This window comes from Panulirus ornatus, chromosome 48, assembly GCF_036320965.1.
Source record: "Panulirus ornatus isolate Po-2019 chromosome 48, ASM3632096v1, whole genome shotgun sequence".
Classification (NCBI taxonomy): Eukaryota; Metazoa; Arthropoda; class Malacostraca; order Decapoda; family Palinuridae; genus Panulirus; species Panulirus ornatus.
The window spans coordinates 13,867,834-13,890,410 of NC_092271.1; the positions used below are offsets into that span (position 1 = coordinate 13,867,834).

The 22,577-nt window shown below is 41.9% G+C and overlaps 1 protein-coding gene across 1 annotated transcript in view; it reads left to right on the forward strand.

The window, feature by feature from the left end:
• The window catches only part of Arpc2 (Actin-related protein 2/3 complex, subunit 2), a 52,697-nt gene that overhangs the window by 9,858 nt on the left and 20,262 nt on the right, over positions 1-22,577 (forward strand). The window contains exons 2-5 of the mRNA XM_071690452.1: positions 9,189-9,261; positions 9,459-9,532; positions 9,934-10,263; positions 15,358-15,485. Of these exons, the coding sequence (XP_071546553.1) occupies positions 9,189-9,261; positions 9,459-9,532; positions 9,934-10,263; positions 15,358-15,485 (605 nt within the window). The remainder of the gene's footprint in view (positions 1-9,188; positions 9,262-9,458; positions 9,533-9,933; positions 10,264-15,357; positions 15,486-22,577) is intronic.

Sequence of the window (22,577 nt, forward strand, 5' to 3'; positions counted from 1 at the left end):
GGGCTATGGATAGAGTTGTGCGCAGGAGGATGGATGTGCTGGAAATGAGATGTTTGAGGACAATGTGTGGTGTGAGGTGGTTTGATCGAGTAAGTAATGTAAGGGTAAGAGAGATGTGTGCAAATAAAAAGAGCGTGGTTGAGAGAGCAGAAGAGGGTGTTTTGAAATGGTTTGGGCACATGGAGAGAATGAGTGAGGAAAGATTGACCAAGAGGATATATGTATCGGAGGTGGAGGGAACGAGGAGAAGTGGGAGACCAAACTGGAGGTGGAAAGATGGAGTGAAAAAGATATTGAGTGATCGGGGCCTGAACATGCAGGAGGGTGAAAGGTGGGCAAGGAATAGAGTGAATTAGATCGATGTGGTATACCGGGGTTGACGTGCTGTCAGTGGATTGAATCAGGGCATGTGAAGTGTCTGGGGTAAACCATGGAAAGTTGTGTAAAAAAAAAAAAAAAAATTTCCCCGGGGGGCCCTTTTTTACCCTTCTCAAACGGGGAAAAAGGGGAAGGGATTTTCCCCTAAACCCCCCCCTTTTTTTTTTTTTTTTTTTTTTTTTTTAAAAGAAGGAACAGAAAAGGGGGGCCGGGGTGAGGGAAAAATTTCCCTAAAGGCCCAGTCCTTTTGTTTTAAAGTACCTTCCTAATCGGGGAAATGGCCCAATATTTTTGAAAAAAAAAATATATTAAATAAATATAAATAAATATTTTTTTTTTTTTTTTTTTTTTTTTATACTTTGTCGCTGTCTCCCGCGTTTGCGAGGTACGCAAGGAAACAGACGAAGAAATGGCCCCCCCCCCCCTTACACATGTACATACACACGTCCACACACCAAATATACATACCTACACAGCTTTCCATGGTTTACCCCGACGCTTCACATGCCTTGTTCAATCCACTGACGCACGTCAACCCCTGTATACCACATGCTCCAATTCACTCTATTCCTTGCCCTCCTTTCACCCTCCTGCATGTTCAGGCCCCGATCACCAAAACCCCTTTTCACCCATCTTTCCACCTCCAATTTGGTCTCCCTCTTCTCCTCGTTCCCTCCACCTCCGACACATATATCCTCTTGGTCAATCTTTCCTCACTCATTCTCTCCATGTGCCCAAACCATTTCAAAACACCCTCTTCTGCTCTCTCAACCACGCTCTTTTTATTCCACACATCTCTCTTACCCTTACGTTACTTACTCGATCAAACCACCTCACACCACACATTGTCCCTCAAACATCTCATTTCCAGCACATCCATCCCCCTGCGCAAAACTCTATCCATAGCCCACGCCTCGCAACCATACAACATTGTTGGAACCACTATTCCCTTCAACATCCCCATTTTTGCTTTCCGGATAATGTTCTCGACTCCACACATTTTTCAAGGCTCCCAAAATTTCGCCCCCTCCCCCACCCTTTTGATTTCCCCTTCCGCTTCCATGGTTCCATCCGTGCAGATCCACTCCCGTATCTAAAACACTTCACTCCTCCAGTTTTCTCCATTCAAACTCACCTCCCCAATTGACTTGACCCTCACCCTACGTACCAATAAAACCCTTTCTCTTATTCACATTTACTCTAACTTTCTTCTTCCACACACTTTACCAACTCCGTCACCAGCTTCTGCAGTTTCTCACATGAATCCGCCACCAGCGCTGTTATCATCAGCGAACAACAACTGACTCACTTTCCCCAAACTCTCTCATCCCAACAGACTTCATACTTGCCCTCTTTCCAAGACTCTTGCATTTACCTCCTTAAAAACCCCATCCATAAACAAATTAAACAACCATGGGGACATCACACACCCCTGCCGCCCAAAACCTACATTTACTGAGAACCAATCACTTCCTTCCCTTTCCCACACGTACACTGCCTTACTCCTCGAAAAAACTTTTCACTGTTTTAACAACTTCCTCCCACACCATATATTCTTAATACCCTTTCCCCAACATCTCTATAACTCTATCATAGCCTTCCCAACCAAAAGCTACTCAAATCCATTTCTTTTAAGTTTTCTCACATACATTTTTCAAAGCAAAAACCCCCACCACCCCACCTCTACCCCCTTTGAAACCCATGCTCTTCCCCAATTGAAAGCCTGTACATGCCCTTCCCCCCTCAATAATACCCTCCCATATAATTTACCGGAAAATCAACAAACTATCCTTGTAATTTGAGCACTCACTCTTTTCCCCCTTTTCCTTTGACAAAGGCACTATGCACGATTCCGCCCAAACCTCAGGCACCCCACCAAATAAATACATTTAAAAAAACCTTTCCAACCGTAACAAAAACATCACCCCCCTTTTTTTAAAAAATTCCACCAATCCATCCAAACCGCTGCCTTGCCGGCTTTCACTTTCCCAAAGCTTTTACTCCTCTTCCTGTTTTCCAATCATTTTCCCCAACCCTCTCACTTTGCACACCACCTCGACCAAACCCCTAACTGCCCCTCTGTCATCAGAACATTAACAAACCTTTTTTTTTCCTGCGTAGCGGGTGCTTAAGAACAGAGGACGGGCCTTTGAGGGAATACCTCACTGGACCTCTTCTCTGTTCCTTCTTTTGAAAAAAAAAAAAAAACAAAGGGGGGAGGATTTCCACCCCCCCCACCCCTTCCCTTTAGTCGCCTTCTACGACACGCGGGGAAATACGGGGGAAAAGTTTTTTCTTTTCCCCTATCCCCAGGAAAAATATATAAATTTTATATTTATATAATATATATAATTTTAAAAATATATATATAATATTATATATATTTATTTATTTATTTTTTATTTTTTGCTTTGTGCGTCTCCCGCATTAGCGGGGTAGCGCAAGGAAACAGAGAAAAATGGCCCCCCCCCACCCACATAACTGATATACCAATCCGCACAGCACATATGCATACCTGTTTCCTTTCCCCACCTCGCAACGCAAGACAGCGTCAAACAAATAAATAATAAAAAAAACATCTCAACATATACATATATATACAACACAGACATATACATAATACACAGTACATAATTAAAAACTGTCTCCCTTTATTCATTCCATCGCCACCCCACACACATAAAATAACAACCCCCTCCCCCTCATGTAGGGAGGAGCGCTAGAAAAGACAAAAAACCCCCATTCGTTCAACTCATCTCTACTGTCATGTAAAAAACCCCAAAAACCCACAGCTCCCTTCCACACCCGGGCCCCAAAAAATTTCCCAGGGTTTTTACCCCAGACGCTTCACATGCCCTGATTCAACCCACTGACAGCAGTCGCCCCCAGTATCCCACCGACCAATTCACTTTTCCTTGCCTGCTTTTCACCCCCCTCATTTGGGCCCCCGATCACTTAAAATTTTTTTTTCACCCCTTTTACCTCCATTTGGTCCCCATTTTCTCCTCTTCCCTCCCCTCAGAAAATATATCCTCTTGGTCAATCTTTCCTCACTCATTCTTTTTTGTGCCCAAACCATATAAAAACCCCCTCTTCTGCTCTTAAAACCACGCCTTTTTATTTCCACACATCTCCTTACCATTACAGTACTTACTCGTAAACCCCCTCACACCACATATTGCCCTAAAAACATCTCATTTCCAGCACATCCACCCCTCCTGCGCACACCTCTACCCATTTTCCCCTATCCCTGGGGAAAAGGGGACAAAAAATATTTCCCATGTTTCCCTCAGTGTCTAAAAGGGCAACTAAAGGGGATGGGAGGGGGGTTTTCCAAAACCCTCCCCCCCCTTGTTTTTTAACTTTCTAAAAGGGGAAACAGAAAAGGGGGTCACACGGGGATGCTCATCCCCCTTTAAAGGCCAGATTGGGGGTCAAATGTGTTGGATGTAACCAAATGAGAAAAAAGGAGAGATGGTATATGTTTGGGGAAAGGAACCGGGATGTTTTGGCTTTGAGTAAAATGAAGCTGAAGGGAAAGGGGGGTGGTTTAGGGAAAGTCTTTGGATAAAATTAGGGTTAGTGAGAGGACAAGAGCAAGGAAGAGAGCACTACTCCTGAAACAAGTTTGGGAGTATTGTAGAGTGTAAGAAAGTAAACTTAAAATTTATAGGGTAAACGAAAGTGGTGGAGAGAGGGGTGATTATTGGGCATATGCACCTGGGGATGAGAAAAAGACATGAAGGCAAGTTTTTGGGAGCAGCTGAATGGTGTGTTAGTGGTTTGATGCACAAGACGGGCATAGTGATGGTATTTGAAGCAAAAGGGGAGTAATGTGGCAGTTGAGGAATAATTGTTGGTATCTGGGGTGTTCAGTGTTGTAAATGGAAATGGTGAAGACTTTTGATTTATTTGCTGAAAAAGGTGGGATTGGGAATACCTTTCTAAAAGCAAGATATACTAATATAAAAGTTGTAAGAAGGGAATGGCCAGAGAGCATTATTTGATTCGTGTTAAATTTATAGGCGTGTGAAAGAACTTTTGGATGTTAATGTCGAGAGGTGCAACTGGAGGGGATGTCTGACATTACTTGTGGGGGCGAAGGGGAAGACTTGGGGGTTTTTAGAAAAGAAAAGGGGAATTTGGGTGAAGAAGTGGGAAGTAATGCTTGGGAAAGGGGCTTGTGTGAGGAAGTCCAAGAGAGACTGAGTACAGAATGGAAAAAGGTGAGAAAAAAGGGGTTAAGGGGATGGGGGGGAATGGGATGTATTTTGGGAAGCGGATGGCTTGGCAAAAGATCTTTTTCAAAAAAAGGGGGGGGGGTGGGGTTTAAAAAAGGTATGATGGTGGGGGTAAAAGAAAAAATGTGAAAAGAAAGAGAGGCATTTGGGGCGATTTTTCAGGGGAAAAAATCAAATATGTGGATTATAAAAGAAAGAGGCAAGGCAAGAAAGGGCAAGAGGTGAAAGAGAGGGCAAATGAGGTTTGGGGGAGAGGTTCTTAAATTTTTGGGAGAAAAAAAAGATTTTTGGAAAGGGGGAAATAAAATCGTAAGACAAGGGGGCAAATGGGAACTTCAGGAAGGGGCTAATGGGAGGTGATATTAAGTGTGGTGATGTGAGAAGGAGGTGGAGGAGTATTTTGAAGGTTTATTGAATGTGTTTTTATGTGGTGGCAAGTTTGGGGTGTTTTGGTCGAGGTGGTGTGCAAAGAAGGGGGGGGGGGGGGGTTTGGGAAAAAAGATTTGGTAAACAGAGAGAGGTATAAAAGCTTTGTGGAAGATGAAAATGGCAAGGCAGCGGTTTTGGGTGGTATTGCAGTGGAATTTTTAAAAAAAAGGGGGGGACTGTATTGTTTCTGGTTGGTAAAGGGTTTTTTGATGTATGTAGATTATGGTGAGGGCCTGAGGATTGGCGGGAATCCTTGCAAGTGCCTTTGTACAAAGGAAAAGGGGGAAAGAGTGAGTGCTCAAATTACAGAGGTATAATTTGTTGAGTATTCCTGGTAATTAATGGGAGGGTATTGATTGAAGGGTGAAGCATTAAAAGATCGATTGGGAAGAGCAGTGGGGTTTAGAAGGGGTAGGGGAGTGAATCAGGTGTTTGCTTTGAAGAATGTATGAAAATACTTAGAAAAGCAAGAGTTTTGGAAAGAGGGGCAAGTAGCAGTTTGTTGGGATGAGAGAGTTTGGGGAAGTGAGTAGTTGTTGTTCCCCGATGAAACAGCACGGGGGCTGTTCATATGAGAAACTGAAAAAGCTGGGCTGAGTTTGGTAAGTTGTGAAAGAAAAAAGTTAAGAGTAAATGTAAATAAGGCAAGGTTATTAGGACAGTAGGGTTAGGGTCAAGTCAATTGGGGGTAATTTGAAGGGAAAAAAACTGGGGGAAGAAAGTGTTTAGATATTGGGAGGGGTTTGGCAGCGGAGGGAAACCCAGGGAAAGGGAAGTAAATCATAGGAGGGGGAGGGGGCGAAAACCCTGGACCTTGAAGAATGTGTGGAATCGAAAACATTATCTCGGAAAAAAAAATGGTATGTTTAAAGGGAATAGGGGTTCCAACAATGTGTATGGTTGTGAGGGGGGGCTATGGATAGGTTGTGGCAGGGGGAGGGATGTGCTGGAAAGAATTTTGAGGACAATGTGTGGTGTGGGGGTTTGATCGAGTAAGAAATGAAAGGGTAAGAGAGATGGGGAAAAATAAGAGGGGTTAGAGAGCAGAAGGGGGGTTTTTTGAAATGGTTTTGGGCACTGGAGAGAATGAGTGGGGAAAAGATTGACCAAGGGATATAAATTTATCGAGGGGGAGGGAACGAGGAGAATGGGGGACCAAAGGAGGTGGAAAGAGGGAGTGAAAAGAATTGAGTGATGGGGGCCTAAACATGCAGGAGGGAAAGGGGGAAAGGAATAGAGTGAATTAGATCATGGGTATACCGGGGTTACGTGCTGTCAGTGGATTGATCAGGGCATGTGAAGTGTCGGGGTAAACCGGAAATTTGTGGGGCCTGGGTGTGGAAGGGAGCGTGGTTTTTCCAAAAATTCATGACAGCTTGAGATGAGTGTGAACGAATGGGGGCCCTTTTTTTGTTTTCCTAGCGCTACCTGCACACATTAGGGGGGAGGGGGATGGTATTCCATGTTTTTTTTGGGGGAGGTGGGGGGGGAATGAATAAAAGGCAGAGGGGTTTTGGGAAATTTGTTGTGCCAAAATTTTTTTGGGGTTTTATAAATTTTTGGGTTTTTGTAAAATTTTTTTATTTTTTTTTTTTATAAAAAAAAAAAAAATAAAAAAAAAATATATATTTTTTTTATTTTTTTTATTTTTTTATATTTTTTACCCCCCCTTTAATAAAAAAAAAATAAACCCCCCACACAAAAAAATAAATAACATATAAAACCAAAATTTTTACATTTTAAAATTCAAAAACTTCCTGCTTTTTATTCAAAATTTCCCTAGCCACCCCGCCACACAAGAAATACAAAACCCCCCCCCCTGAAAAGGCATGAGGTAGCGCTAGGAAAAGACAACAAAAAGGCCATCGTTCACACTCGTCTCTGGGGAATCATGTGTAATGCACTGAACCACAGCTCCCCTTTTCCCCAAACCGGCCCACAAAATTTCCATGGTTTCCCCCGACGCTTCACATCCCTGGTTCAATCCTTTTACAGCACGTTGACCCCCGTATACCAATGTTTCCTTCCTTATTCTTGCCCCCTTTCACCCTCCGCATGTTCAGGGCCGATCCCAAAATCTTTTTTACTCCATCCTTCCCCCTCCAATGGATCATATTTGGGGGGGGGGGCCCCGAAAATTTCCAATTTTTTTTGGAATTGTGGAATCCTTTCCCTCGGGAAACAAAATTATTTTTAAAGGAATTTTTGGTTAAAAATTTTTTTTGGGGCTCCAATTTTTAATTTGGGAAAAGGGGGGTGGATTTTTGGTAATTTTTTGGGAAAATTTTTAGGGGGGTTGTTTAGAAAATTTTAATGTGATTACAAAGGTTTTTTTGGGGAAAAAAGGGAACCTTTTGGGGGACCTTTTTTTTAAAAATTTCTTTTTATAAAAAAGGGCAGGATCAAAGGGGTTTTTAAAATTTTGAAAAAAAAATGAGAGGGGGTAAGGAAAATCTTTAAATTTTGGGGAGAAAAAAAGTTTTTGGGAAAAAAAATTCCCTGGACAAGGGAAAGTTTTTTGGGCTTTTTGGGGGGTTTGGGAGGGGTTTATTGTGGGGTTTTGTTTGAGGGGATATTGGTTTTTTAAATTTGGGGGGGAAGGTTTTTTGGTTTCTGATGGAAGTTTTGGGTTTTTTTTGGTCTTTTTTGGGGGAAAAGGTAGGGGGTTGGGGAAAAGATTTGGTGGGGGTTTTAAAAAAGTTTGTGGAAATAAATTGGCAAGGACAGGTTTGGAGGGTAAGGGTTTTTGGGGGATTATTGGAGGGTTTGAAAGGTTTTATTTGATATGAAAGGTTTCTTCTTTACCAGGGGTTTTACATAATTAAGGAATTGATGTTTGTAAAAAAAGTTTTTTTTAAAAAAAGGGGTTAGGGGAAAGAACAACTCCTTGGGGAACAACAATGTTGAGCTTGAAAGGTTTATAGATGTAGCTTTGTGAGTATTCTAGCTTGTTGATCAGACGTGATGTCCAGTATCTTTTGTGTGGGGGTGTGTCAGGAACAGTGTCAAATCCTTTGTTGACATGTTTTTTCACCAATGCTCTTACACCCAACAATAAATTGTCTTTATGGATGGGTTTGGTGGATATCAAAATGAACCCTACAATTCCTGTTGTCTTGGTAGCTTAGCTAAGCATGAATATAAGACACATTCTTTATAATTATGGTAGTAGCTCTGTATAGTAGTTATAGTACTATCAGAGTGGAAAGTAAGTTACATGCATTTCAAGTTTGTACGCAGTATACTCAACATTTTATGCTTTGTATGCAGTGAAAAATATATATAAGGAAAGCAGGGGTACTGACACATGAGTATTTGTCAAAATCCGTTTCTGTAGTGCCATTCTCTAACATAAAAACTTAAGGATAGTGCTTTTTTTTTTACGTACTTGTTGTGGTGGTGCAGAACTCTGCTTGTTTATGGTTACACTGCAAGTGAGGAGTCACATTTGGCAAGGGTATGTCATTGTCAATGGATGAAAAGGAGTACACTCAGAGAAAATTCTTATTTCAAGTGTGTCGATCATGTTCCTGAGCCTTGTTAGAATGCATCAAGAAAGCTGAAAGATCCCCATAAATGGAGTAGTGGATTTTTTCTTAACATTTAATGCATTAACAAGGCAGTGCCAGGAACAAAGAAATAGCCTCTTTCGCTCTCATGTTCTCTATATCTGTTAAGCGTAGCACACTGAAACCAGAGCCCTTATATCCTTAAACGTTCCCCCAGACCTTTCCATAGTTACCCTTGATTGTTTCATATGCCTTGGTTCAATCCAATGACAGCACATCACTCCCTGTATACCACATTTCTCTAATTCACTCTATCTCATGCATGCTGTATACCATCCTTCCTGTTCAGACCTCAAGCACTCAAGCCCCTTTCTGCTCCATCCTTTCATCTCCAATTCTGTCTCCCCCTTTGCCTAGTCCCATCCACATCTGATGCAAATACCCCCTTTGTCATCCTTTCCTCTCATTTTCTCCATGTCAAAACCATTTCATCACCCTTTTCAGATCTCTCAGCCATACTCTTCTTATTACCACACCTTTTGCATGCCATATTATTTCTTACTTGATCAACCCACCTCACATTACATTTCATTTCCAACATATTCACCCTCTTTCATATATTCTCACTTAGACCCTGCAACTTGCATCCATACAACCCCAAAAGACTACTGAACCTTCAAATGTGTCCATCTTTGCCCTTTCAGGTTATAACCTCTCTTTCCATGCATTCGCTTATGCTCCCATGGATGCATTTGTTGCCCTTGTCCACTCGCAACCATTTACAGTGCTTACCTTCCTTCAGGTTTTCCCTTTATGTTCACAGCTCAACTGTCTATTTTTACTGTTAAACGTAATATCCATGCTTTCATTCACATTTACTCTCAAATCTCTCCTGTCTCAGACTTCCAAACTTAGAAACCAACTTCTGCAATTTCTTGCTCGAATGTGCCACCAGTTCTATGCCATCAGCAAACAGTAACTTCCCACACCTCTGTACCCTTACCCTTGACAAACTGGTTACTTGCTCCTCTCTTTAAGACTTGCATTTACCTCCCTCACCACCCCATCCATATGATATTTAGCAGCCATGGTGACATCACACTGTTACCACAGACCCACCTTCGCCTGAAACCAATTACCCTCCTCTCTTTTGTCTGGTATATTTGATAACATTGGTTTTAGAAATTTTGTCTATATTTTATCCTTCTTATATTTCTGCTAAGGCAGACCTGATTCTTTTCAGATATTCTTATTTCCAGTTGTTGAAGTAGCTGGTGAATACTTGACGCACAAGATAACTAGTCACATATGCAGAGGTTTTCTGTATGTGACATGATAAACAGTCATGGATAGATTGGAAGACTGAAGTAACTGAGATTTATTGATAATGCTAATGTTAAACATTTTTCTCCTCAGGTGAGCATCTCATTAAAGTTCTACAAAGAACTGCAAGAACATGGAGCAGATGATCTTGTCCAACAAGAATATGGTAGCCTTCTCATGGCTGAACCAGAGTCTGGTTTCAATGTTTCCCTCATTCTGGACCTGGAAAAGCTACCTGATGACTGGCAGGCGCTGGTCAAAAAGATAGGGCTCCTCAAGAGGAACTGCTTTGCGTCAGTCTTCCAGAAATATTTTGAATTCCAGGAGCAGGGACTGGAGGGCCAGAAGAGAGCAGTCATTCACTACAGAGATGAAGAAACAATGTAAGAATACAAATACAGCTCTTTGTTATATAATGTTTTGTCTCTACCAATTATTTTTTGGAAATTATTAAAAAGAATTTATGGACTAAAGGCATTTGCATCTTGAATTTTGTGTTTTGTAGTTCGTAATAGATAAGCAGCAATTCATTGCTCACCAAATTTGGAATATGTCCTGAAACTGTTAAACTATATGTATAGATAGAATCATTAAACTTTATTTAGGGATGTACAGGACATTCCATGTTTGTAATACAAATTTTCACTCAGAAATTTCATCATAGACAAATCCTGACATATAAGAGTTACCTCACATTCTTATTCAATTTTTTTTCTACCCATTAAACCCAAAAGCCAAGCTAGAATCCTTCACTAAGATACGAAATGAGAATTTTTCAAACTTGTCAAATTGCCCATCTACTTTTCTTTTGTCATCTTAGGTACTTCAAAAATGTTCCACTTTCTAAGGTAGATTCAAACGCAAAAGTGGCTTTTATTAGGATGTCCCTTTTGCTGAAGCTTTATCACAACTTGGCAGTCATGGGCAGTTTTTGACATGTTTCACTGATATGCAGGTGGTTAGCTGGGGAAGTCAATGGCATGGATCAGCCAGAAAAGACAGCTTTAGCATTTATCTTAATTGGTTTATTTGTTTATTCTTTCTGTGTGTGGTGATGTATAATGTATGTATTTAAAAACAAGCTATAAAAAATACATTATGTAAATGGAAGAATATATGTGAGAAATAGTTAGAGAAACAAGTGGATTTGTATATAGCATTTATGGATCTGGAGAAGGCATATGATAGGGTTGATAGAGATGCTTTGTGGGAGGTTTTATTATTGTTTTTTTTTTTTTTTTTTTTTTTTTTTTTTTTTTTTTTTTTGACGCTGTCTCCCGCGTTTGCGAGGTAGCGCAAGGAAACAGACGAAAGAAATGGCCCAACCCACCCCCATACACATGTATATCCATACGTCCACACACGCAAACATACATACCTACACAGCTTTCCATGGTTTACCCCAGACGCTTCACATGCCTTGATTCAATCCACTGACAGCACGTCAACCCCGATATACCACATCGCTCCAATTTACTCTATTCCTTGCCCTCCTTTCACCCTCCTGCATGTTCAGGCCCCGATCACACAAAATCTTTTTCACTCCATCTTTCCACCTCCAATTTGGTCTCCCTCTTCTCCTCGTTCCCTCCACCTCCGACACATATATTCTCTTGGTCGATCAAACCACCTCACACCACACATTGTCCTCAAACATCTCATTTCCAGCACATCCATCCTCCTGCGCACAACTCTATCCATAGCCCACGCCTCGCAACCATACAACATTGTTGGAACCACTGTTCCTTCAAACATACCCATTTTTGCTTTCCGAGATAATGTTCTCGACTTCCACACATTCTTCAAGGCTCCCAGAATTTTCGCTCCCTCCCCCACCCTATGATCCACTTCCGCTTCCATGGTTCCATCCGCTGCCAGATCCACTCCCAGATATCTAAAACACTTCACTTCCTCCAGTTTTTCTCCATTCAAACTCACCTCCCAATTGACTTGACCCTCAACCCTACTGTACCTAATAACCTTGCTCTTATTCACATTTACTCTTAACTTTCTTCTTTCACACACTTTACCAAACTCAGTCACCAGCTTCTGCAGTTTCTCACATGAATCAGCCACCAGCGCTGTATCATCAGCGAACAACAACTGACTCACTTCCCAAGCTCTCTCATCCCCAACAGACTTCATACTTGCCCCTCTTTCCAAAACTCTTGCATTCACCTCCCTAACAACCCCATCCATAAACAAGTTAAACAACCATGGAGACATCACACACCCCTGCCGCAAACCTACATTCACTGAGAACCAATCACTTTCCTCTCTTCCTACACGTACACATGCCTTACATCCTCGATAAAAACTTTTCACTGCTTCTAACAACTTTCCTCCCACACCATATATTCTTAATACCCTCCTCAGAGCATCTCTATCAACTCTATCATATGCCTTCTCCAGATCCATAAATGCTACATACAAATCCATTTGCTTTTCTAAGTATTTCTCACATACATTCTTCAAAGCAAACACCTGATCCACACATCCTCTACCACTTCTGAAACCACACTGCTCTTCCCCAATCTGATGCTCTGTACATGCCTTCACCCTCTCAATCAATATCCTCCCATATAATTTACCAGGAATACTCAACAAACTTATACCTCTGTAATTTGAGCACTCACTCTTATCCCCTTTGCCTTTGTACAATGGCACTATGCACACATTCCGCCAATCCTCAGGCACCTCACCATGAGTCATACATACATTAAATAACCTTACCAACCAGTCAACAATACAGTCACCCCCTTTTTTAATAAATTCCACTGCAATACCATCCAAACCTGCTGCCTTGCCGGCTTTCATCTTCCGCAAAGCTTTTACTACCTCTCCTCTGTTTACCAAATCATTTTCCCTAACCCTCTCACTTTGCACACCACCTCAACCAAAACACCCTATATCTGCCACTCTATCATCAAACACATTCAACAAACCTTCAAAATACTCACTCCATCTCCTTCTCACATCACCACTACTTGTTATCACCTCCCCATTTGCGCCCTTCACTGAAGTTCCCATTTGCTCCCTTGTCTTACGCACTTTATTTACCTCCTTCCAGAACATCTTTTTATTCTCCCTAAAATTTATTATTGTGTGGGAGGTAAATTGTTAGAAGCAGTGAAAAGTTTTTACCAAGGATTGTAGGCATGTTTACGAGTAGGAAGAGAGAAGAGTGATTGGTTCCCAGTGAATGTTGGTCTGTGGCAGGGGTGTGTGATGTCCCCATGGTTGTTTAATTTGTTTATCGATGGTGTTATTAAGGAGGTGAATGCAAGAGTTTTGGAAAGAGGGGCAAGTATGCAGTCTGTCGTGATGAGAGGGCCTGGTAATTGAGTCAGTTATTGTTTGCCGATGTTACAGTTTTAGTGGTTGATTCATGTGAGAAACAGCAGGGGTTGGTGACTGAGTTTGGAAAAGTGTGTGTAAGGAGAAAGTTGAGAGTAAATGTGAATGAGAGCAAGGTTATTAGGTTCAGTAGGGTTGAGGGACAAGTTGATTGGGAGGTAAGTGAATGAAGAAAAAATTCCAGGAAGTGAAGTGTTTTAGATATCTGGAAGTGGACTTAGCAGCAGATGGAACCATGGAAGTAGAAGTGAGTCACAGGGTGGGGGAGGGGGTAGAGGTTCTGGGAGCGATGAAGAATGTGTATGTGTGGAAGGAGAGAAGATCATCTCGCAGAGCAAAAATGGGTATGTTTGAAGGAATAGTCGTTCCAACAATGTTATATGGTTGCAAAGCATGGGCTATAGATAGGGTCGTACTGAGGAGGGTGGATGTATTGGAAATGAAATGTTTGAGGACAGTATGTGGTATGAGGTGGTTTGATTGAGTAAGTAATGTAAGGGTAAGAGAGATGTATGGAAAAAATAGGAGTATGGTTGGGAGAGCAGAAAGAGGGTTTGCTGAAATAGTTTGGACATATGGAGAGAATGAGTAAGGATAGATTGACAAAGAGGATATTTGTGTTAGAGGTGGACAGAACAAGGAGAAGTGGGAGACCAAGTTAGAGGTGGAAGGATGGAGTGAAAAAGGTTTTGAGCGATTGGGGCTTGAACATGCAGGAGGGTGGGAGGCATGCAAGAAATAGAGTGAATTGGAATGATGTGGTATACTAGGGTCTATGTGCTGTCAGTAGACTGAACCAGGGCATGTGAAGCACCTGGGGTAAACCATGGAAAGGTCTATGGGGCCTGAATGTGGATGGGGAGCTGTGGTTTTTATTAGCACTCATATACACACTATCTGTTTATCTATGTCTTTGAGACATGTTCAATCTGGAACTTCCTCAAGGGGGTGGCCATGGCAATAGTCTTTAGTGCCTCACCCTTAACAGGCCATTGGCAGAAGGCAGCTCTAGCACAGTGTTTGCTGAGGCTGCTACCTAATGTTCCTCCTGGCTACTACTGCCAAATCTTTTTACCTCATGCTCCTGCCATTAATACATACACACAAATACATATCATAAACATAAATTCATACATATACATATCAACTTACAAATAAATACATACATATACATACCCATACACATGCATATATACACATGTACACATTCATACTTGCTTGCCTTCATCGGTTCCTGGCACCAGCCCACCCTACAGGAAACAGCATCGCCACCTCCTGTGTCAGCAAGGTAGCACAAGGAAAAAGACGAAAAAGGCCAAATCCGCTTACTCATTCTCTAGCTATCCTGTGTAATGCACCAAAACCACAACTCCCTATCCACATCCAGGCCCCAGAAGAGTGCTGAATAGCCTTAGAAGCTCCAGTGTTTGGCTTATAAGCCTGAATTTTATAATCCAGTCCAATCCATCCAGGCCCCAGAGACCTTTCCAATGCTTACCCTGGACTCTTCGCTTAACCTGGTTCATTCCATGAACAGCATATTGTTCCAATTCATTCTGTTCCATGCATGCCTTTCTCTCTCACGCATGTTCAGGCCCTGTTCCAATTCATTCTGTTCCATGCATACCTTTCTCTCTCACACATGTTCAGGCCCTAATTGCTCAAAATCTTTTTCACTCCATCCTTCCATCTCCAGTTTGGTCTCCCGCTTCTCTTTGTTCCCTCCACTTCTAACACAATATATCCTCTTTGTCAACCTTTCCTCACTCATTCTCTCCATATGTCCACTTGTTACTTGTGTTAATATAAAACCAGATTATAGTTCATTATCAGAATTTGTTCATCATTTATTAGCTCATCTGACATGATTATGACAACTCGTTACACTTTCAAACTGAGAATGGTTGCAAGTGAATCTATCCTAGGGATGTTGTAATCATTGTCATTACACTGACAGTCATGAGCATGCTCACTGTTGGAATTTTTAATCTTTTCTTTTGCCCTTGGAATTTATTATATCCAAATGGTATAGTAGATGTAAGCAAGTTGTCAGTGATTACTGATAAGCTTGCACTGTGCAAAAAACATATTTGCTATTTATCAAAACTTTTATTTGACAGGTATGTAGAAGCCAAGGCAGACAGAGTCACAGTAGTCTTTAGTACAGTCTTTAAAGATCCAGATGATGTAGTGATTGGAAAAGTATTTATGCAAGAATTCAAGGAAGGAAAGAGAGGAAGTCAAACAGGTAAATAAATGTATTTTTTACTATTCTGTTAATGAAATCCTGATTGAACAGAAAATGGTAGTGAATTTCAAAGTATTGAGAAGCTTTAGATGAATTTTTTTAAAGTCGTTGGAATGGTGAATTTGAATATTTTTCGTGAATCTTGTTGTGTCAAAGATTGAGGCAGTTGCTAGATATGCCAGATGATTTTCTTGAATGTATTTTAAGTGATATAAGCTGTTCTTTGCATTTGATGTATCATGCGTGGTTGCATTGTTTTTATTATTATTGTTATTATTATTATTATTATTATTATTATTTTTTTTTTTTTTTTTTTTTTTTTTTATACTTTGTCGCTGTCTCCCGCATTTGCGAGGTAGCGCAAGGAAACAGACGAAAGAAATGGCCCACCCCCCCCCCCATACACATGTACATACACACGTCCACACACGCAAATATACATACCTACACAGCTTTCCATGGTTTACCCCAGACGCTTCACATGCCTTGATTCAATCCACTGACAGCACGTCAACCCCTGTATACCACATCGCTCCAATTCACTCTATTCCTTGCCCTCCTTTCACCCTCCTGCATGTTCAGGCCCCGATCACACAAAATCTTTTTCACTCCATCTTTCCACCTCCAATTTGGTCTCCCTCTCGTTCCTCCCCTCCGACACGTATATCCTCTGGTCAATCTTTCCTCCTCATTCTCCATGTGCCCAAACCATTTCAAAACACCCTCTTCTGCTCTCTCAACCACGCTCTTTTTATTTCCACACATCTCTCTTACCCTTACGTTACTTACTCGATCAAACCACCTCACACCACACATTGTCCTCAAACATCTCATTTCCAGCACATCCATCCTCCTGCGCACAACTCTATCCATAGCCCACGCCTCGCAACCATACAGCATTGTTGGAACCACTATTCCTTCAGACATACCCATTTTTGCTTTCCGAGATAATGTTCTCGACTTCCACACATTTTTCAAGGCTCCCAAAATTTTCGCCCCCTCCCCCACCCTATGATCCACTTCCACTTCCATGGTTCCATCCGCTGACAGATCCACTCCCAGATATCTAAAACACTTCACTTCCTCCAGTTTTTCTCCATTCAAACTCACCTCCCAGTTGACTTGACCCTCAACCCTACTGTACCTAATAACCTTGCTCTTATTCACATTTACTCTTAACTTTCTTCTTCCACACACTTTACCAAACTCAGTCACCAGCTTCTGCAGTTTCTCACATGAATCAGCCACCAGCGCTGTATCATCAGCGAACAACAACTGACTCACTTCCCAAGCTCTCTCATCCCCAACAGACTTCATACTTGCCCCTCTTTCCAGGACTCTTGCATTTACCTCCCTAACAACCCCATCCATAAACAAATTAAACAACCATGGAGACATCACACACCCCTGCCGCAAACCTACATTCACTGAGAACCAATCACTTTCCTCTCTTCCTACACGTACACATGCCTTACATCCTCGATAAAAACTTTTCACTGCTTCTAACAACTTGCCTCCCACACCATATATTCTTAATACCTTCCACAGAGCATCTCTATCAACTCTATCATATGCCTTCTCCAGATCCATAAATGCTACATACAAATCCATTTGCTTTTCTAAGTATTTCTCACATACATTCTTCAAAGCAAACACCTGATCCACACATCCTCTATTGTTATTATTATGATTATCATTTATTTATATTTTATTTATTTTGCTTTGTCGCTATCTCCCGCGTTAGTGAGGTAGTGCAAGGAAACAGACGAAAGAATGGCCCAACCCACCCACATACATATGTATATACATACACGTCCACACACGCAAATATACATACGTATACATCTCAATGTATACATATATATACACACACAGACATATACATATATACACATGTACATAATTCATACTGTCTGCCTTTATTCATTCCCATCGCCACCCCACCACACATGAAATAACAACCCACTCCCCCCAAATGTTAATGAGGTAGCGCTAGGAAAAGACAACAAAGGCCACATTCGTTCACACTCAGTCTCTAGCTGTCATGTAATAATGCACCAAAACCACAGCTCCCTTTCCACATCCAGGCCCCACAGAACTTTCCACGGTTTACCCCAGACGCTTCACATGCCCTGGTTCAATCCATTGACAGCACATCGGCCCCAGTATACCACATCGTTCCAATTCACTCTATTCCTTGCACGCCTTTTACCTTCCTGTACGTTCAGGCCCCAATCACTCAGAATCTCTTTCACTCCATCTTTCCACCTCCAATTTGGTCTTCCACTTCTCCTCGTTCCCTCCACCTCTGACACATATATCCTCTTGGTCAATCTTTCCTCACTCATTCTCTCCATGTGACCAAACCATTTCAAAACACCCTCTTCTGCTCTCTCAACCACACTCTTTTTATTACCACACATCTCTCTTACCCTATTATTACTTACTTGATCAAACCACCTCACATCACATATTGTCCTCAAACATCTCATTTCCAGCACATCCACCCTCCTGCGCACAACTCTATCCATAGCCCACACCTCGCAACCATATAACATTGTTGGAACCACTATTCCCTCAAACATACCCATTTTTGCTTTCCGAGATAATGTTCTCGACTTCCACACATTCTTCAACGCTCCCAGAACTTTCGCCCCCTCCCCCACCCTATGATTCACTTCCGCTTCCATGGTTCCATCCGCTGCCAAATCCACTCCTAGATATCTAAAACACTTCAGTTCCTCCAGTTTTGCTCCATTCAAACTTACCTCCCAGTTGACTTGTCCTTCAACCCTACTGTACCTAATAACCTTGCTGTTATTCACATTTACTCTCATCTTTCTTCTTTCACACACTTTACTAAACTCAGTCACCAGCTTCTGCAGTTTCTCACATGAATCAGCCACCAGCGCTGTATCATCAGCAAACAACAACTGACTCACTTCCCAAGCTCTCTCATCCACAACAGACTGCATACTTGCCCCCTTTTCCAAAACTCTTGCATTCACCTCCTTAACAACCCCATCCATAAACAAATTAAACAACCATGGAGACATCGCACCCCCTTGCCGCAAACCAACATTCTTTGAGAATTAGAACCAATCACTTTCCTCTCTTCCTACACATACACATGCCTTACATCCTAGATAAAAACTTTTCACTGCTTCCAACAGTTTGCCTCCCACACCATATATTCTTAATACCTTCCACTTTCATCTTATGCAAAGCTTTTACTACCTCTTCCCTGTTTACCAAATCATTTTCCCTAACCCTCTCACTTTGCACGCCACCTCGACCAAAACACCCTATATCTGCCACTCTATCATCAAACACATTCAACAAACCTTCAAAATACTCACTCCATCTCCTTCTCACATCACCACTACTTGTTATCACCTCCCCATTAGCCCCGTTCACTGAAATCCCATTTGTTCCCTTGCCTTACACACTTTATTTACCTCCTTCCAGAACATCTTTTTATTCTCCCTAAGATATAATGATACTCTCTCACCCCAACTCTCATTTGCCCTCTTATTCACCTCTTGCACCTTTCTCTTGACCTCCTGCCTCTCTTTTATACATCTCACACTCATTTGCATTATTTCCCTGCAAAAATAGTCCAAATGCCTCTCTCTTCTCTTTCACTAATAATCTTACTTCTTCATCCCACCACTCACTACCCTTTCTAATCTGTCCACCTCCCACGCTTCTCATGCCACAAGCATCTTTTGCACAAGCCATCACTGCTTCCCTAAATACATCCCATTCCTCCCCCACTCCCCTTATGCCCTTTGTTCTCACCTTTTTCCATTCTGTACTCAGTCTCTCCTGGTACTTCCTCACACAAGTCTCCTTCCCAAGCTCACTTACGCTCACCACTCTTTTCACCCCAACGTTCTCTCTTTTTTTCTGAAAACCTCTACAAATCTTCACCTTCACCTCAACAAGATAATGATCAGACATCCCTCCAGTTGCACTTCTCAGCACATTTACATCCCAAAGTCTCTCTTTCGCTCGCTTATCAATTAATCTAATAATCTAATAATGCTCTCTGGCCATCTCTCCTACTTACGTACCTACACTTATGTATATCTCTCTTTTTAAACCAGGTATCCCAATCACCAGTCCTTTTTCAGCACATAAATCTACAAGCTTTATTATTATTATTATTATTATTATTATTATTATTATTATTATTATTATTTTTTTTTTTTTTTTTTTTTTTTTTTATACTTTGTCGCTGTCTCCCGCGTTTGCGAGGTAGCGCAAGGAAACAGACGAAAGAAATGGCCCAACCCCCCCCCCCCATACACATGTACATACACACGTCCAGACACGCAAATATACATACCTACACAGCTTTCCATGGTTTACCCCAGACGCTTCACATGCCTTGCTTCAATCCACTGACAGCACGTCAACCCCTGTATACCACATGACTCCAATTCACTCTATTTCTTGCCCTCCTTTCACCCTCCTGCATGTTCAGGCCCCGATCACACAAAATCTTTTTCACTCCATCTTTCCACCTCCAATTTGGTCTCCCTCTTCTCCTCGTTCCCTCCACCTCCGACACATATATCCTCTTGGTCAATCTCTCCTCACTCATTCTCTCCATGTGCCCAAACCATTTCAAAACACCCTCTTCTGCTCTCTCGACCACGCTCTTTTTATTTCCACACATCTCTCTTACCCTTACGTTACTTACTCGATCAAACCACCTCACACCACACATTGTCCTCAAACATCTCATTTCCAGCACATCCATCCTCCTGCGCACATCTCTATCCATAGCCCACGCCTCGCAACCATACAGCATTGTTGGAACCACTATTCCCTCAAACATACCCATTTTTGCTTTCCGAGATAATGTTCTCGACTTCCACACATTTTTCAAGGCTCCCAAAATTTTCGCCCCCTCCCCCACCCTATGATCCACTTCCGCTTCCATGGTTCCATCCGCTGACAGATCCACTCCCAGATATCTAAAACACTTCACTTCCTCCAGTTTTTCTCCATTCAAACTCACCTCCCAATTGACTTGACCCTCACCCCTACTGTACCTAATAACCTTGCTCTTATTCACATTTACTCTCAACTTTCTTCTTCCACACACTTTACCAAACTCAGTCACCAGCTTCTGCAGTTTCTCACATGAATCAGCCACCAGCGCTGTATCATCAGCGAACAACAATTGACTCACTTCCCAAGCTCTCTCATCCCCAACAGACTTCATACTTGCCCCTCTTTCCAGGACTCTTGCATTTACCTCCTTTACAACCCCATCCATAAACAAATTAAACAACCATGGAGACATCACACACCCCTGCCGCAAACCTACATTCACTGAGAACCAATCACTTTCCTCTCTTCCTACACGTACACATGCCTTACATCCTCGATAAAAACTTTTCACTGCTTCTAACAACTTGCCTCCCACACCATATATTCTTAATACCTTCCACAGAGCATCTCTATCAACTCTATCATATGCCTTCTCCAGATCCATAAATGCTACATACAAATCCATTTGCTTTTCTAAGTATTTCTCACATACATTCTTCAAAGCAAACACCTGATCCACACATCCTCTACCACTTCTGAAACCGCACTGCTCTTCCCCAATCTGATGCTCTGTACATGCCTTCACCCTCTCAATCAATACCCTCCCATATAATTTACCAGGAATACTCAACAAACTTATACCTCTGTAATTTGAGCACTCACTCTTATCCCCTTTGCCTTTGTACAATGGCACTATGCACGCATTCCGCCAATCCTCAGGCACCCCACCATGAGTCATACATACATTAAATAACCTTACCAACCAGTCAACAATACAGTCACCCCCTTTCTTAATAAATTCCACTGTAATACCATCCAAACCTGCTGCCTTGCCGGCTTTCATCTTCCGCAAAGCTTTTACTACCTCTTCTCTGTTTATCAAATCATTTTCCCTAACCCTCTCACTTTGCACACCACCTCGACCAAAACACCCTATATCTGCCACTCTGTCATCAGACACATTCAACAAACCTTCAAAATACTCATTCCATCTCCTTCTCACATCACCGCTACTTGTTATCACCTCCCCATTTACGCCCTTCACTGAAGTTCCCATTTGCTCCCTTGTCTTACGCACCCTATTTACCTCCTTCCAGAACATCTTTTTATTCTCCCTAAAATTTACTGATAGTCTCTCACCCCAACTCTCATTTGCCCTTTTTTTCACCTCTTGCACCTTTCTCTTGACCTCCTGTCTCTTTCTTTTATACTTCTCCCACTCAATTGCATTTTTTCCCTGCAAAAATCGTCCAAATGCCTCTCTCTTCTCTTTCACTAATACTCTTACTTCTTCATCCCACCACTCACTACCCTTTCTAAACAGCCCACCTCCCACTCTTCTCATGCCACAAGCATCTTTTGCGCAATCCATCACTAATTCCCTAAATACATCCCATTCCTCCCCGACTCCCCTTACTTCCATTGTTCTCACCTTTTTCCATTCTGTACACAGTCTCTCCTGGTACTTCCCCACACAGGTCTCCTTCCCAAGCTCACTTACTCTCACCACCTTCTTCACCCCAACATTCACTCCTCTTTTCTGAAAACCCATACTAATCTTCACCTTAGCCTCCACAAGATAATGATCAGACATCCCTCCAGTTGCACCTCTCAGCACATTAACATCCAAAAGTCTCTCTTTCGCACGCCTGTCAATTATTATTATTATTTATGTTTATTTATTTTGCTTTGTCGCTGTCTCCCGCATTTGTGAGGTAGCGCAAGGAAACAGACGAAAGAAATGGCCCAACCCACCCCCATACACATGTATATACATACACGTCCACACACACAAAAATACATACCTATACATCTCAATGTACACATATATATACACACACAGACACATACATATATACCCATGCACACAATTCACACTGTCTGCCTTTATTCATTTCCATTGCCACCTCGCCACACATGGAATACCATCCCCCTCCCCCCTCATATGTGCGAGGTAGCGCTAGGAAAACACAACAAAGGCCCCATTCGTTTACACTCGGTCTCTAGCTGTCATGCAGTAATGCCTGA